The sequence below is a fragment of the Calonectris borealis genome, chromosome 11 (assembly GCF_964195595.1).
Source record: "Calonectris borealis chromosome 11, bCalBor7.hap1.2, whole genome shotgun sequence".
NCBI lineage: Eukaryota > Metazoa > Chordata > Aves > Procellariiformes > Procellariidae > Calonectris > Calonectris borealis.
This window is the reverse complement of record NC_134322.1, coordinates 1,155,657-1,173,278: the sequence shown is the minus strand read 5'-3', so window position 1 is coordinate 1,173,278 and position 17,622 is coordinate 1,155,657. Positions and strand designations below refer to the sequence as shown.

General features: G+C 37.4%; 1 protein-coding gene across 1 annotated transcript in view; it reads right to left on the bottom strand.

Moving 5' to 3' along the window:
• Positions 1–226: 226 nt before the first annotated feature.
• The window catches only part of UACA (uveal autoantigen with coiled-coil domains and ankyrin repeats), a 38,974-nt gene continuing 21,578 nt past the window's right edge, over positions 227–17,622 (bottom strand). The window contains exons 4-19 of the mRNA XM_075159656.1: positions 17,271–17,335; positions 16,259–16,316; positions 15,669–15,739; positions 15,456–15,562; positions 14,317–14,498; positions 13,821–13,858; positions 13,312–13,398; positions 12,051–12,158; positions 10,932–10,964; positions 10,331–10,429; positions 10,095–10,131; positions 9,135–9,187; positions 5,007–7,697; positions 3,824–3,976; positions 2,859–2,924; positions 227–2,121 (exon numbers count right to left, since the gene is read on the bottom strand). Of these exons, the coding sequence (XP_075015757.1) occupies positions 2,050–2,121; positions 2,859–2,924; positions 3,824–3,976; positions 5,007–7,697; positions 9,135–9,187; positions 10,095–10,131; positions 10,331–10,429; positions 10,932–10,964; positions 12,051–12,158; positions 13,312–13,398; positions 13,821–13,858; positions 14,317–14,498; positions 15,456–15,562; positions 15,669–15,739; positions 16,259–16,316; positions 17,271–17,335 (3,920 nt within the window). The 3' untranslated portion in view covers positions 227–2,049. The remainder of the gene's footprint in view (positions 2,122–2,858; positions 2,925–3,823; positions 3,977–5,006; positions 7,698–9,134; positions 9,188–10,094; positions 10,132–10,330; positions 10,430–10,931; positions 10,965–12,050; positions 12,159–13,311; positions 13,399–13,820; positions 13,859–14,316; positions 14,499–15,455; positions 15,563–15,668; positions 15,740–16,258; positions 16,317–17,270; positions 17,336–17,622) is intronic.

The window sequence follows — 17,622 nt, the reverse complement described above, 5'->3', positions numbered from 1 at the left end:
TGGCAGAAGCTTTGAGTCTCGATCAATGTCACTGAAATTTTACCAACCATAAACTCTGGAAATAGACAGAAAAACCCAATAATCCCAGCAGACACCTAAAAAGCAAATGTGTTACCTGGTATTCGAGAGCATTCAAGTGAGTTCAATATCCTTCACTACCCAGGCTGTTTTGCCAAACTATTTACATTTCTTTACCTTTTACAGAATTGACCACTACAATAAAAAAAAGAAGAAAACATTTTATTGATAATGTAATATGGGAGAAATTTAGAAAAACATACATAGAACTCCCTCAATAAGGAAACATACAATATCAAAATATGCCAGAGTTAGTATATCAAAACAAATTCTCTCTTATTAGAGTTTCAAGTAATGCAATCATAAAAGAATTTGGCTAAAAAGTAACATATATATACTGAGATGTTTTCTGTAATAGTCCTCTAAGAAATTAAAGGAAAGCAGCAGTAGATCTGTTTAACTACAGACACATATTTAGTAAATATATTAAGTGTATTTATATAATAAAAACTGCCCTGCACATTCATCACTATGTCTGTATCCTCCTCTATGTGGCAGTTGTCTCTTCAATTCTACAACAAGACACTGCCCAAAAAGGGACAAAAAGGAAACAAACAATACTACTAAAAAAAAAGGAGACCTAAGCCTGTGAGGTACAGCTTGTTGGGAAGCCCAGTTAACACGAAGCAGAGAACTCTGCACTCTTAGGTCCTTATTTTTCAGGAACACAGAAGAGGAAGTTTGTCTTTTCTGCATCAGGATGCCAGATTCCTACTTGGTAGTTATAAGCAAATGCTTTCAACCAAGTAGACTGAAGTTAACACAGCTACCGATAGCACATACACTGTTTGCTCTATTAAAACAGCCACATACGTTATCAGGCTCATTTTTCAATTACTTCTTTTGAATAGTCCCAAATTTCATGTTTTCTTTCATAAAACTTACTTGTGGGAACACCATCCTTCAGTTAAAAATGAAGCCCTGTCTTGTTTAATAGGTAGATTCCAAGCAAGTAAAAATTCTCATTTCATTAATCCTTACTATTTGCATCTTTCCCCATAAATAAGATTATAGTACATAATTTACAGTTAAGAGGAGAATACCTTAACTTCCATGAGATAGTGTTTGAAAATCCAATACCTGAATTGTCTAGTGTACAGCTTAATGAGCTGCTCAGTCTATACCCATATTGAGCCTAATGAAAAATGAAATTATACAGAAGTAGGACTATTGCATTTAGATCAAAATGCTGCTCTACAAACCACGACACTCTAGTCCCATTATTTTAGCCTACAGTAACCAATATTACAGTAACCAATATTACAGAGCATTCACTAAAAATCTTGGGGGAGGAGGGGAAGGGGAGGCAAACTTAGGAGTTAGCGTTCTGATGGAAAACTTGATTTTTAAGTCTTGCAAAAAGCAAAGGCACTACATCTTAAGCCTATACTTAAATAAAGTCTAACTTGGCCAGCCAAGTTACAACATATACCTAAACATCTTTCATCTACCTTTGCAGCTGACTTACTAAGCATGTTGTAGTGTGTCTTGATCAGATTATGTGACAAAACAGCCACTTTCTCTTAATCATTAAAGGAGATATACAGCTACAATACTTAGCCAAGCTGATTTGAACATACTTTATTTTTAACCATACCACGAGAGTTCAAGTTATAAGATAAACTGGAGTTTCTGGGTATAGGCCTTGCTTTAATAAGTGGTCAATCAGACATTAAAATAATTTAACTACTATGTCATCATTTTGACAGTCAGCTTGTATACCAATTTTAAAAGACGTTCTACATCTTTTATTAATCCAATGAAAGAAGTGTCAGATCTGAAACTTAGTAGCCTCATTTTACTGTTTTTACAAGAAGAAAATATTTCAGCTTTGTAAGTTGTTTCATATTTGGAGGTTCTAACTGCAGCTATATTATCATAGTTATATAAATCTCATGAAGGTTATCGCTACTATAATCACAGCACTCCTACAAGATGCAGCAGCCTTCAAGAGCAATGGCACTAAGCACGTCAGCAAACAAGTCCCTGTCTCATTCGAATGATCTGTAGTAAAGCAGCTTGGACATCTTCATCCATGTGACCCTAGAGCAAGCAAACACTCAGTTAAAAGAAAAATTAAAAATCCCATAAAGTGTCAACCATCCATTACGAACTAACATTAGGAGATTCTTCAAAATTACCCAAAAGTCTTAACTCATTGCTGTATTTTCACCACTGCAGGAAAGTCTGAAACGCTTTAGGAATCCTGTTGGTTTTTTTCTCATGAGAAAGAAGGGTCTGCCTCTCTGACACAGCAGTTTCCTCTATGAAAATATGATGTGGGAAAAAATGACTGTTCCTATCCCTCTGGACTCCACAGCCTGCTGCTGTAGTAACGGTCCCTTTTTTGTATGCTTAAGTATCTGAAGTCACAAGACTTGAATTAGTTGATCAGCTTTGTTCAGTGAGAGCCATTGGATAACTCTGCATTAAGTTTCCAACTTCTACTCGACTTCTCTCCAGCATTACCTGGGATGATGCAGAATTAATAACACGCTCACATCATCAGACACCACCACCCTTCAAAGCAGGTGATTGTTACACAGTTACACGTAGACAAATGGTAATAAGAAGATGGCACAATAAGACTACAGCTGTGGTATGCGTTTGCTTTTTTGTTGGATCAGTCCATTCTAAATTAAAACTCCCAACATGGGAACACGTACTTGATGCTAGTTTCAAGTTTATTTGAGGTCTTCCAGTACGGCAGTTAGAAAGTGTCTCAAGAATCTCTACATTGAGATGACAGAGTAAAACAATCTGAACTTGGACTATCATACCTGTACAGCACTAAGAAGATGTGTCCGATAAACCGAAACTACCTCTTGATGCTGCCTTTTAGCATCCTATAAAAAGAAGATAGGAAGAGGAGGTGAAGTCATCAAATTTTTAACATCTGCTCTTGCCTATTTCCAACTTTGTGGGCTTGGGTTTGTACACTTATAGACTAGCCAAAGCAGAATTTCAAGGTTAAGGTTAGCTATATTCCCTCCATTAATCAAGAAGAAAGTCACTGCTTCACTTTTTTTATTGCTTACTTGCGGCAAAGCAATTTTGCTGAAAGGCTATCAGAGACAGGCTGATCTAGCGTGTCAGACCAGGTGCTGAGATGAAAAACCTGTTTCATCAACAGCATTAGCTATTTGTTTAAAACCACCCAATTTAAGAATGCTTTGCCTTATAAGGGTCAACCTTGCAAATACTATTAAAGCTGTATTCTACTTCTGTACAGATTTACAAATAACTAACTTTGCTCACATACAGAGCTTTAATTATGAGCTTTATTGAAGTCACAGGGGCCACAAACGTGTTTGTGCACAAAACCACAGTATTTACCATAAAGTGTTCCCCTTTACTGTTAGTACTTAATGATAAGCAATAGACTTCATACTGTTTGCAGAAAAGGGAACACAAAGTCAAATCCATTAAGAACGAACCACCTCACTTTCTTTCAAAGTGAGAAAATAAATGGCTGGTGGTTTTTGCAAGAAAATACTAACGTGGAATTCGCATACAGAAATGGTCTTAGTATGAACTATAGCAGCATATCTTGTAAGCATAAGTTGTCTCTAAATTGTTTGTGTCCCTTTCATCTGGAAAAGTTCCCAAAAATAAGAAATTCACGAATCCCTTACTTTTGAAGTCTAAGCCTACAGTCAACTCCAGTGCTCCAGTGACCTTCTTTATACAAGAAACTGTAAGCAATGCTACTGCATTTCAGACACCACCTTGCATGATTACTTACAGCTAGCTGTTGTTGCAGTGTTTTCACTTGGTTCTGGAGCATTTCAACCTGCTGGTTCTGCCTCTTTGAGGGAATCCCAGTGGTGTATGTAAGTTGAGACAAGCCATTAAGAGCTTGTTTTAACCGCTCTACGTCATTAAGCAGCTCTGTTATCTTTAAAAAAAAGCACACACAAACCTCATTTAAGGATTTATCAACTACCAAAACCTAATATTCTTTAACATTTTTTAAAGCCTGATGAAGATCAGCAAGCATTGAAGGATCTTTGTCCCAGCTTGCCATCACACTGCCTGAGAGACTTCGCAAAGATAGAGGACTTCATTTCCATGACATGCTATCACTGGTTCACATCCTGCTTCCTAGCATTGAAATCTGTAAGGTATGGAGGTATGGACCCTGGCGGTCAGCCAGCGACATAAAAGACTTACGCTCTAAAGATATTCTAGGTCTAATTTCTAAAAAGGACAATGAGCAGTCAGAAGGCAAGCCAGAGATGCTGAACAAATACAGCTCTAAACTACATGCCAATATAACCTATCTGAAGGAGGAATACAAACAGCATACATTTAACAAATACAAAACACAGCTCTCAAAACAACATAGAATGCCTAATATCTATGTCAAATACCTTCCAGATTCAGAGTTAGTACTATTTCTTACTCCTAGATTTTAAGAAAGTGTTTTCACACTAACAATCTGCTAAAGTGAACCAGACATATTTAAGATCAATAATAAGCCCCATTTAGGCATTTCAAAAGCTAATTGGTCACAAAATCATCTTCTTCCTTACACTGGGCTAACAACATCTTTCACACAGAAAGTGCTAAAGTATATCAACACGTGGAAACCAAGCCAGGAGTATTTTTCGTATTTAAAAGTAAACTGAAAACATTCATGTCTCCAAATCGATGGAAGAATGAGCTTATACCCCAGAAGTCTGAAACTCAGCTTTAAAGTTTTAGAGTTTAAACACAACAAATGATGCCTGAAACATATGAGGAATCAGAAAAACTTAGTATAACGCTACCAAAATCAGGACTTCATCTTAGCAGTTTTGGGCAGGTCGTGGGTACCTAATGCTCAGCACACAGTGTCATTCTTGAATACCTAGGTAGCTATATTTGAAGTCTAGTTCCTTACTGCTAAACTGAAAATGTCAAGAGCATTAACTTACACATCCTACCTTGTTATCCTTGGCTTCTACTTGCTTTGCAGATTCCTGTATTCTCTTCTGCAAGTCAATAATTGTTGTCAATGATTTATCACACCTTTCTTTCTGGTCTTTGATTTCTTGCTCAATACTGCAACTCCGTAACTGAAGCAACTCCTTTTCATCCTTTAAAGAAAGCTCACTCTTTTTAGCTTGCAGAGCCTCCTCACATGCTTCCTCGTACTTTTTATTCATATTGGACAAATTTTCAGCTATGCTATTAATCTGGGCCTCCAGAGTACTTTTCATGGATTTGTATTCTGATACATCAATCACTTCTTTGCTCTCCAGGTCTGTTAAAGCTTGTTGAGTAAGCTGAATCTCAGACTGCAACTTCAAGATTTCCTCATTTTTAACTTGGTTTTCTTCTTCCTTTTCTTTCAAGCTGTTTTTGGCTGCTACAATTTCTTGTTCTAGCATTTCCTTCATTTGAGTATATTCTACCAAAGGTATTGAAGATTTTTTTAGATCTGACAATTCCTGCTGTAGTTCTCCTACTTTTAGTGTTTCTTTGTCATAACATTCCTTCTTACTTCTGAGGGCTTCCTTTAGATCCTCTATAGTGTGACCAAGAGCCTTCTTCAAGGCTTCAATTTGTTCTACTGAAAGATGCTGAGCCTGCATAATTATGGGCTGCTTGGTACTCCCTTGCAGCTCATCTTTCTCTTCTTTTTGGCCTGTGTATTTCTGCAGCAATTCTCTCAATTGCTTATTCAACTCCTCCATTTTGCTTGCAAACATTTTTTCCATTTCACGGGACTTCTCAGCAAGGATATAGTTCTGCTGCAAGTCATTTTGGATGGACAAAACGCCATTTTTGAGCTTTTCATTCTCCTCTTTGCACTTCTTGTTTTCCTCCTCACTTTCTCTGCACTTCTGCGCCTGCTCCTGCAACTGGGCTTTTAATTCTTTCACTGTGGCTTCAAAGCTTTGTTCTCTGTCTTCAAAGGAGGCAACCGGGGCATATTTTGACTTAATGCATTCTTGAATTGTGTCAAGTTCCTTCTTTTGGGCTTCAATTTCTGCATGCAACTGTAAAATTTCTTCTTGACCCCTCTTATATTCAGCCATAATCGCAACATTGTTCTCCTGAAGTTCTTGCATGCTTTTATTTAAAGTAGTCACTGTAGTTTCATGATCTTTTAAACTTATATACTCAGTTTGTAATTGATTCTGTAAGAGTTTCACCTTATTTTTCAAAGTTCCATTTTCTTCATTTACCCTCGTGAATTCTTGCTTTATCTCTTCAGTTTGTTCCTTCAGATCTGACAGCTCCCTGTTAGTCTTTTCTAGTGTGTTATTCAAGACTGTTTTAATCTCTTCATGTGTTGTAGCCAACACATACTGATCCCTAAGAGTGTCTCTTATGACTGCATTTTCAGAGACTAGTTTGCACACTTTTGCTTGTTCATCATCATATTTTTTCCGAAGCTCAGCAAGCTGCTTTTCAAGTTCAATGCCATTAGATTTTAAAGCTTCCACTTCTTTTTTGTGCTGCTCTGGAGACAGGTACACAGCTTGGAAGTGACTGATATTCTCACTTAAGTTGTTCTTCTCTGCCAGCAACTTTTCAGCTGCTGCTTTGCTTTCATTGTACTTTTTTGTTATTTCAAAAAGCTTTTTGGTCAGGTCACCAACAGTCAGATCATTTGTTTTCTTCAATTCTTCGTGAATTTTTAAAGGCACATTCTGGCTTTTAATTTCAGTTTTTAGCATTTGGATTTGCTGCTTAAGCATCTTATTATCGATCTGCAATCTTTCAAGTTCCTTCTGCAGAGTCTGATTCTTCTGTGATAATTCAGAAATTTTCTTCCCAAGTTCCTCATTTTTTTGCTCAAACCCACTCCTCATTTGTTCGTGGTCTTCTGGCTTTACATGCTGCGCAAGTTTAGCTTTCTGACTCTCAGATTCCCTCTTTAAAAGCAGAATCTCTGCCTGCAGTTTTTCATGCTCTCCTCCCATCTCTGCTAACTTCCTTGCTTTCTCATTCACTTCATTTGATAACAAACTCTTCATGTTTTCAAATTTCTCTGAAGTTACAGAGTGGGCTAACTTTGCTGCTGTTTGTTTGAGCTGCCCTTCTAACTCCATGACATTTCTTTCCCTTTTATCTCGCTCCATCTCCAACTTGACAAGTTCCTTCTGCAACCTTTTATTTTCCTCCACTAGCCTTCCTTCATCTCTCTTAAATTCTGCCACCAGCAATTCATTCTGCTTAATCTGGTTCCTTAGTTTTCCCACTTCAGCAGAGGCTCCTTCATACTTCGTTTTCATTTCTTTCAGCTGATCCTTCAGCTCCTCTGTTAGCTTACTGTTTCCCGAAGCAGCTTCATTAGTCAGGTGATCTTTCAGTGCAAGAAAGTGGGTCTGCATTTGCTTAACTTTGCCTTCAGAGTCGAACATTCTTTTCTGTACATCTTTTAAAGCGTCTTCCAGTTGTTTTATCTGTCCATCAGATTCCGCCTTGGTTCTTTCACACTCTGATGCCAAAGCTTTACATTCCGATACCTTGTGAGACAGTTCTCTCTGCAATTTGCTGATTTCTTCTTTTGCTGCACCATAGCAGGTCCTCATGTTGTCAAGTTCTTTCTTTAAAGTTTCCTTCTCTGAACTGCATGATTGGTTAGGCAGGGAGAGCTCCAGGGGTCTCAGCATAGATCTAGACTGAAGATAAATTGGCACAAAAATGGATACCTGTTTACAAGTTTGACAAGTCGTATACATATGAGCTGTCATATACATAACCGTCCTAAACCTCTGTTGATATGAGCATAAAATTTGTCTGAGAGATTTCTTTTTTTTCTTAGAAACACACTAATCTATTCTTGCCCATATTAAACACGTGTATTTCAGCTTTTAACAGTAAAAATCTTGAATATAGCTCTACATTACTGTTTCCCAATCATCAGACTCTACTGACATTAAAGTGCTTGTATAGTATATTAATTTCATTTCCCTTGTTATTCAATATTTAATCACTCATCTGCTAGAAGAAATTTAATTTATTAAGAGATTTCCCCTGTCCCTCAAGCATGTGAAAATAATTTTAAAAGGAATCAGAACAGAGTATGTCATGGTTAACAGAATCTCCTCCCTGAAAAGACTGAGGAAAACAGTCATTTAATTTACTGTCCAGTAAAGGATATCCCAAAAAAACCAGTTTTGCCCTCCTGCCATGTAGTCTTCACTACCAGCTGTCATGGCTATTACATGGCACAGGCTTGCTCCAACGATCTGTTCCAAGGACCAGAAAGCAGTATGTAGCTTCCACACATGACTAGCTTAAAGCCACGTAACTGCTGCTTGGGACATGGTTTGGGTTTTTTTGGTTGGGTGGCTTTTTGTGCCCACCTCCCGCCCCCCCCCTTTTTTTTTTTAGAATTGCACATCAACTGATTTTAAACTTCAACTAAGAACAAAAAAATCCTAAGTCCGTTTGGATAGCCTTATGTAAAACATGGCAGAAGAGACTGGATTTTTCTGTGTTACCATCAGAACATACAAAATACATGTACCAGTGAAATCTGGCAAGAAAGCATAGGATGTTAAGATTTATCTCGAGCCATCACTCACTTCTGGAAGCATTACAGCTGAAATACTCAAGCGTAAGAACAGTTTGTCAGTTAGGACCAATCCCTATCACATATGACTCGCTGTAAAAGCCTGACAGGCCTTGTTAATTTCTGGATTGTGGCTTTAAAAGGTAGCTATCTATCAGCAAACAAAGTTGGCAGGTAATTATTATACAGCTGGCAGGAAAATAGTCTTCTGAGTTTTAGCTGAATTTAAAACAGGAAAAAATTATGGAAATGAATAACCAGTTGCACTTTACGCTGACTGTTGATCCAGCAGTCTGTTGATTCAGTTTTAAGAATGCTCATTAGAGACCGTTTAGTATTCGATATTTTCATAGCATTTAGAGCTATGTCACATATGTAACTCTAGAGGGCACCAGCAGTTAAAAATAAACATAGCAAAGCGAGTATTACAGAAAATTTTGTATTCAGAAGCAATGTTTTACATATGTACATTTTTAAGTATATTTAGCTTTCCCAAGCATAACTATCTTAGAATTCTCTCAAGTGGCAGAATATTTATTACCTGTGATTCCACAGCAAACACTTGGCCTTGGTTAAGTAATAAATCTTCTTTTCCTAGATTTGCAAAGCAAACAGCATTTAGTCTCTGTTTAAAAAAAAAGTAACACATAATCACAAGAACTATGATTTTCCTTCCTAATTTTATTCTGTTCAATGGGACTACACTAGGCTGCAGGCTGGTGTTTAAATACTTGGTATTAAAACAACTGCTCCTTAATTAAGTCACATAGGAAGCCTGGACAAACTCCTACTAACAAAAAAAAACCAAACAACCCCTACTATGCCAGGCTAGGTATTGTTCTGCAAAACAGTCAGGAAAGCCACCTTGAGCTAGCTGCATGTCTGCACATGAACACACCAGGGAAAAGCACCCTCTTGCACTCCAAATAAATGATCCTTCCTGACAGGCAGCCAAACAGCTCTCGCAACAGCTCATGACAGATTAAGTAACATTTTAAGTTACGCAAGTGCAAGACAGGCCTGTAACCAACTTGGATGCAAAAGACTTCAGTTTCTGGAAATGGAATAATTTCTAATAGGAGTGTTGTGTTTCAAGTCTTGTGTTTAAAGTCGCTTTCAAACCTGCCTACACTCAAGCTTTCACGATGACCATAATCTCTTGTCATGAGTTAGACATGAGTGGTGTTTAAGATATGAAGAATGTAAAGGGGAAGACCCCGTTTGGAGCACAGATCTTGCTGAGCTTGTTTTCCGTGTTATTAGAAGACGTAGCAGAGTTACAATGCACACTTCACAAGACCACTCATAAGCGAGACTGATCAGTAGTGCCCTAGCACTCTGGCACAATCACAAATGGGGCCAGCTGACTGTATTCTGCACATTATACTTGGCTATAGTTAAGACCAACAGAAGGAAGAGATGACAGAAAAAACCCACCCGTTGTCTATGTATTCCAACACTGCATCGTGCATGGCAAGTTTTAAGAATTAAATATACTCACTATTACCAAAGTTACTTCCAGATCCCACAAAGTCAACCTAAAAGCAAACAAGAAACACAAAAATGAAGCTGAAAATTCATTTCAAATTTTTACTATATGTTAAGTTAGGGATTAAAGGCCAGGGAAAGCTTTTACAATGAGATAACCATTTAAGACTTTCAACAATTTAAAATTGCTTAAGTATTTACTACTATAAATATCAATTGCTATATTACATTTCAAAGCAATTAACGTACTTCATAGTATTTGAGTTTAGCTTTGAGAGCTTCAATAGTTCTTAAACTTTCTTCCTGCTGTTTTTCCTTGGTAGTTAGGATTTTCTTCAATTCATCTTTCTGAAAGAGAAAGAGTGCCAAATAGCCAAAGCCACAAGAATGGCCAGATTTATAAGATCTCAAGCAACTTTTAAAAAAGTTTAGAGAGAACTTCAACCAAGATCAGCACTGAAAGAATACCTAAATTCTTGATTCTGAAGTTCTTCCACAACACTGCTCCTCTACAAGAGGAGTCTCGAAGAACGAGTCAAGGGAATATGCACCAACATAATTTGCTATTGTTTAATTTATTTGCATTTATTAGTCTTGCATTACTGAAAGTCACTAAAGAGATACTTCTGATATTAAGTCTGCTTTAAAGGTGCCATAGGGATTACGTATATTATTTGTAGTAACAGAAATGCTGTGCAGCTGTATAAACTGAGTATGTATAGGTAGATATTTCATTTAGCATTTATAGATAGCTTTTCTTTTCTCTATAGTTTTAAATACCATTACTTAAATGCAATAGTCACTTCCCCTATTTCATAGTTCTATTACACTTTAAGATGATGTATCGTACCTCATTTTCAAGATCATCTGCAAACATTTGCTCCTGCAAAAATAAAAAAATTCCCCCACAAATCACTTTTTCAATAATGTTTAAGGGGCTTATACACAGTTCATTAGTTGACGAGTCTACCCCAGTTTCTACTGCTAAATGCTTCTGACTGTTCCCCTTCCATTTAGCATCTAACCTCTGGCACGAGAAATAAAAATAAACAGAAGTTAAGGATGTTTGACAGAGCCATGTCTCTTGACATGCATATTAGGAAACTGCAATATCTTTTCAATTATCTAGATCATACACTACTGAGGCAAAAGAGTACAGTTTTTCAGTAGAAGTTTGCTGACTTGGAGAAGTGAGTATTAAGGAGTTTGTTTGTGTTTTTTGTTTGTTTGTTTTATAAAGGCAATGCTTAAGAGAGAAGTTCAGACAAGCCAACAATTATGAGAAGAAATATTCTTTCTACCCATGTGCTACATTTAGGGGAAGCTGCATACACTTTTTAAATGTACCTCTGCAAAAATACAGTGAAGGAACAAACATGAGCCTCCACAAAGCAAGGAAAAAAAAAATCCTGTTTTTATTTTCTTCCTCAATTGTACTGGTCCTTTAGACCTCTAAGAAGAGGGAACTTTTTTTAAACACAGGGTTTCAAATGTGGGTGAGAAATTCCCTATTGAAAACCCTTGTTTTTGCCAATTAAAGATTTTTCTCTGTGTGTCCCCTTACAGTAACAGCTAGAAAATAAGCAATGGGTATGTTAAAGTACTGACACCCAACACCTATATTTAATTGCACAGATGAAGTTTACTCTCCAAATTACAACCTACCAAAAGAACCTCATGGTTCATGTTACATCACAAAGTATAGCCACAAATGTTATTGCTCAGATTTATGAGTATCAGTGAATGATGTTGTAACATGTCCCCTCACATTTTGAGTATTACTACAAGACCAAAGGCTTTTGCAGCAGAAGAAAGTGACAGTGACCCATATAGATATAATTCACAGGAAAGCAGTGAAGATCGCATCCTAATTACACATGCTTTCTTTTCTACTCCTACCAGCCTTCGCTGTCAGCGTCAGGTGGTTATTAGCAGCTTTCAAGTCAGGTTATTCCAATACTAGGTTTACCTCATTCAATTGTAGTTGTAGCCCACTGATTCTATCCAGCAGCATCCTTTGCTCCTCTTGCACTTCTCTCATTCGATCTTTCAAATCTTGATTTTCTAACTCCAATTCCTTAAAAAGTAAGTAAAAAAGAAAATTAAAAAAACAAAAAACACTACACTACACACAGATTGGGAAAACTAAAGAATCTGAACCAACAACTTGAACGGTCATTAAAGACATCAAGCCTTGCCTAACAAGTCTGCTAATGATTCTGTGGCCTTACTCCAGGTCTGTTTCATTCTGAAGGTTTACACAAGTGCAAACTCCAGAGTCTTCAAACTTTTCGGCTCTAGCTAGCTCATTCTCATGTAAGTGTACATACAGGTTTTGAAAGTACGAGCAGAGAAAGATTACATTCAATGCTGACAGCACTCAAGAGGTTGCTTATCTGCTGTCTGTTAACAAGTAAAAATAAGTTAAAACAGTTCCTGAAACCCAACACTGCAGCCAAAGGTGTAATGAAAAAGTGTCACCAGCATGAAGCATAGCAACCTTTAAATGTGCTAACTGTTCCAGCAGCCACAAGAATCACCCTAGAAACGTGTAACAGATCCAACACATGAAAATGATAGGTCTTTGCGCCATCAATCAGTTCAGTGCTCACATGCAAACAATAAAGCATGTTTAACTCTTGCCTGATAATCGCCGCCTTAACTGTAGTAACTACTTTAGCTCAAACCAGAGAAGTTGCATTTAGAGATCTTTATCCTTTTATTACAAAGCATTTCAGAACGAAGGCCTCAGTGGTTTGTTCCCCATAGCTTAAAACGTTGTTTACCTTTTTGAAAACTGTAATGACATAGTAATGAGATGAGAAAATTAATACTGGTTAATAGAACAATTATGACACAGGTTATTTTCAGGAAGACACTTAAACACACATCTCTCGATCATGTTAAAAAAATAAATCTTCCTGGTTTGTAACCCTATGATTTTAGTGCAGGTGAAAGTAATAGACAGATAGAGGTAGGAAAAGTTAAGACATGAAGAGACTTGCAACTGTTTATTACACAAACAAGTTTTTTTTTTTCCTGAAAAAGTTTACAGCTTATCTGCATAATTGCCACATTACACAGTCATGCAATTAAGTTTTAAGTAAACAGCAATATATGACCTTTCTTAATGGAATCGCTAATGCTTATTTACAAGCGCATCTTGTCTTTAGTATGTCTGGTTCATCATGCATATGGGAATACGCAAGTCAGAAATCCTTCTCACTTACCTGAGCATTATGTTCCTTCTGATACAGCTTGACATTCACCTCCTCCTGCGCGTGCAGCCGATTCCACTTCTGTGACATATTAGTAATCTGTTATTGCAACAGTAAAGTATTAATTTATATTCCTGTTGTGTTCTGCAGACATCCATTTCTGGGGACAGTGGGCTGCGTTCAGCCTCCATTTCAGCTTCCACTGGGGGGCAATACTACCAACATTCACATTTGGACAGATCGCTTCTCAGTAAGAGGGACTCATGATCTCATCCAGACAGTAAATGGGATGGATGCTTGTCCAAACTCCTGAATATGTCCTGAATATGCACATCATTGAATATTTTTCAAATAAAAGTAGACACACCATCTGATTACAGAGGGAATATTCTCAGCTACACATGAAGTTAAGAATTAAAAAAATACTGAACTAGTTTTGCATCGTAGCACAATCTTAATCACCCTCTCAACAATACCAGAAATACACTGTCTTAGGAGGTACTTAGTATAAGCAGCCTTACCTTTTGTTCAGGCTGCCCTTTCTTCATGGTATCTCTTGCTGAAAAAGCACCACAAAAGTAAGAAGTTAAAAAATGCATTTCATTCGGACTCATGCAACACATTCAGCTAACTCTTTTAAGTTTTAATCTTGGGAGGACATTTCAAGAAATAGATTCACCACTCCCCCAGTTAATCAGATATGGAAACATTCACAAGTACAAAGTTTTTCTATAGATAAGGCTAAATAACTCCTATGATCAATACCGCAATGCCAGGTTCAGCAATGTTAATACCTCGAGGCATCAGAGCCTGCATTAACCCTAAAAGCTTTACTAAAAACAAACAAAAACCAAAAGCCGCCTTTGCCCTCCCAAAAGGCAGTTTATCACCTTTTTGTTTCAAAGGACTATAGCTGCAGCTGCCCTCCAAAAAACAGTTCCTGAAGACATAGCAGTGGGAAGACACACAATTCAAATGAAAGAATAACAGCAAACTGTTACAGCTATGTCTTCATACCTTTGCTGGAGTCCTCAACAGCAGCTTTTATTAAAGCCAAAATGTCAATATTGTCACCAATTCTGGCATAGTAAGCACAGTCATGACCAAGGCCATCAGTCAAACTAACATCCGCACCATTTTTGAGCAAAACTTCTACTGCATCCTTGCAGCCGTATTCACAGCCTAACATTAAGGCAGTCCTGTGGATGGGGAGAAAGATTGCATTCAGAGACTTGGGGATCTCACGCTTTAATAGAGTGATCACTTACAGAAATAATCTTTTGTATACTTATGTCTAACCATGGAAACGTGAGTCAAGTAATCTTTCCTCTATCAAGAGAGGAAACTAAGCTTTGAGAAGTCATTCAGTCAATGTTTAAATATTTGTTAAAAAGCAAACAAAAACACTGTAATAGCAGTATTTTCATGCAACCCAGCATAAACCTACTGCCTTTGAGAGAGCCACCCAGCGTTTTGAAAACTCATGTTACTTTTGGCTTCCTCTCTACTTAAACACAAATCTCTATAGACACAATAAAAACAAGACAAGAAGTTTAGACGAAGTTTGGGGGGGCAAGTGCTTGGGAGGCCTGGCAATGCCTTCCAAATACTTGCCAGCTTCAGAACATGCAATGCAAGTACCCATGCTTTGTCCCACAGCAGCCTCATGTCCATTGGCCACCAGGCAGTCATCCTCCAAGAAATAACTCCAAGAAGCAGCAGCTACAAATAGAAAACCCCTCCCCTGACCTCCTTCCATGAATATAGAAGCAAACATTTCAAGGCCTTTAGGTCCCTTCGGAGCTGCAATGGGACGCAAGTACTTCTTGACAGAGTACCACTTTTGTCAAGATCCATTTTGCGTATTGATCCCAAAGGCTGCAAGATGCAGCTTGGGACAGACAAACCCTTAAAGCAACCAACTGCTGTTTCTCTGCTGGCAGTAACAAGCCTATATGTATTTTAGATGCAAGAACAAGCAATAAGAAAAGGCCACGCTTATCTGCGTTATTGAATTGGCACATCTGCTTCTGAACTAAATCCCAGGTTCTTTTCCACTGAATTTAGCATATTTATTCTGTAGTCTGAAAGGCAAGGGACAGCTTTCTACCCTTTAAATGTCAGCAGGCATTCTGACAACCCTCTGCATGCGTTACCTGTTTTGTTTGTCCCTGGCATTAACATCCGCTCCTCTGTCTATCAGAAGCTGACAAACTGTGGGACGACACATCTGAGTGGCCAGCACTAGTGGTGTCCTCCCATCCTGAAGAGAGGAAGGGGGAAAGAAATAAGGAAAGGGAGACAAAGCAGAGAAAGCACAAGAACTCCAATAGGGTTTGTACAGGAGAGGGCTATAAGCAGCAACTTACTCCGTCTTTTGAATTCACTGAGGCCCCATGATCACACAGTAGTTGTATGCTAGAGGAACAGTCTGACATAGCTTTCAAGAGAAAAAGAAAGAGCAAGTTATACTACTGAAAACAGCCTTCGTGAAATTTCAACCACCTCCCTGGGTGTATTTGTTTCACAAAAATTCATGCAACTAAGTTAAAGCATGACAAGGCTCTATGACTTAGTTCTCACACAACCATCTCAAAAGCACATGAAAGAAATCAAACACTACTGTTCAAGACACCGCAGAGCATAATGAGGCTTTAGACAATCCGAAGTAAAGGCATCTTAACCTGCTAACATCATTGCTCTAAAACGCTGCTCGTGATACTTGCTTTAAGATTTTACTAGACAATTTATGAGCATCAGAAGATACTTTCAGACCTACAACCTCTGCTAAGTCTGTTAATAAGTTTGTTACTGAGGACAAATGTCATGACAACATAAAATATTTTCTCCTTCTACAGTCACCAAAATTAAAAGAGAAGGATTTGACCCAACTGAAAATTAATCCATTAATTATATCTAGATTTCATACTACAGTTACCAGAAAAGCAAAACCTTTTACCTGCATCATGAAGAGCAGTTCTTCCTTGAAGATCCACATTCTCCGTTGGACAATTGTACTGTTAAAATAAGTAACCCCGCTTATCAATTAGGATTCAGACTGCACTTACAAAACATGAAATGTTTTGAGGTTTGAATTTAAGCAGTAAAAAGCGATTTAAGAAAAAAAATAATGTAAGTTTGTAGTTTACAAATATACTGACATACATCAAAGAGCGAGCTATGGGTACATGCACTTTAGGATTCTAAACATGTTGATCAAAAGTTGTAGAAGTAAATTAAGACCATGCAAAGAACACGCACAATTCATCACAGACTTTTCACAAACACTTTCAAATGTTCGTTCACTATGGCTAAGATTCTCCACTACTTGTCATTACTCCTTCGCTACCAGTATCACTACTCGTTCTGGCACTCCACAGAAAATGTGCCATTTATATCTGTATGGAGACGTGCATCAAATAAACAGAAGGGGAAAAGAACCCATAAAGAGTTAAAAAAAAAAAAAAAATCGAATGAGCATAAACTGACCAGGAATAAATGAAGCAAAAAATAAATATCACACAAACCTAAGACAACCCCCCAATATTGTTTCATTAATGAAAGATTATGGATATAAAATTCTTCTTTCAAAGAAAACACTACTCTTGGGCAGACCTTTCAGTGTTACTGTTCCTAAATGCAAACGTACTCAGAAAAGGAGCACTAGTCTTTAAAAGACACTCAAGTCCATTTTCTTTAAGAGGTAGAAACTACAACTTGATTTGATTGTCTATGTGGAGAGGAAAAGATGTTTATTTTCTTTATTTTAGCAGTCTTTCAGCCACAATCTGTTATTTAATATGAAAAGGTCTTTTCCCCATGACTGTTTTTTTAAAAAAGAATGTAATTCTTTAAAAAAAAAAAAAAGAGTGGCGTATCCCAATTTTGAATCAATATATTTAAGAGCACCTTTTTTTTTTTCTTCTCAAGAATAAAAACCGTAACAACAGACAAGTTGTATTTTGCAGTACCTGCAACAGCTTCTGCAAACATAAAGCATGACCGTATTTTGCAGCTAGGTGCAATGCGTTTCTACCTAAAAAAGAGAGATCAACATCAATTCAGGATCTATTTTGAACATGCATTTAGAAATACCACACAAACTCAACAGGCCTATGCTGTTTCTCAAAATCTATTACTAATCACATAACACTAATTCATAATTCAGTAAAGCATTAGTACAGTTTATTTCACCTTTACAAAAAACTGTCTTCGGCCTCCTCCATAATTCCATATGCTTCATTACTGCTCATGTGTTAGATGTATGAAACATCAAGATACATGTGCCATTAGACTGCTAGATTGATTTCACAACAAGAGACA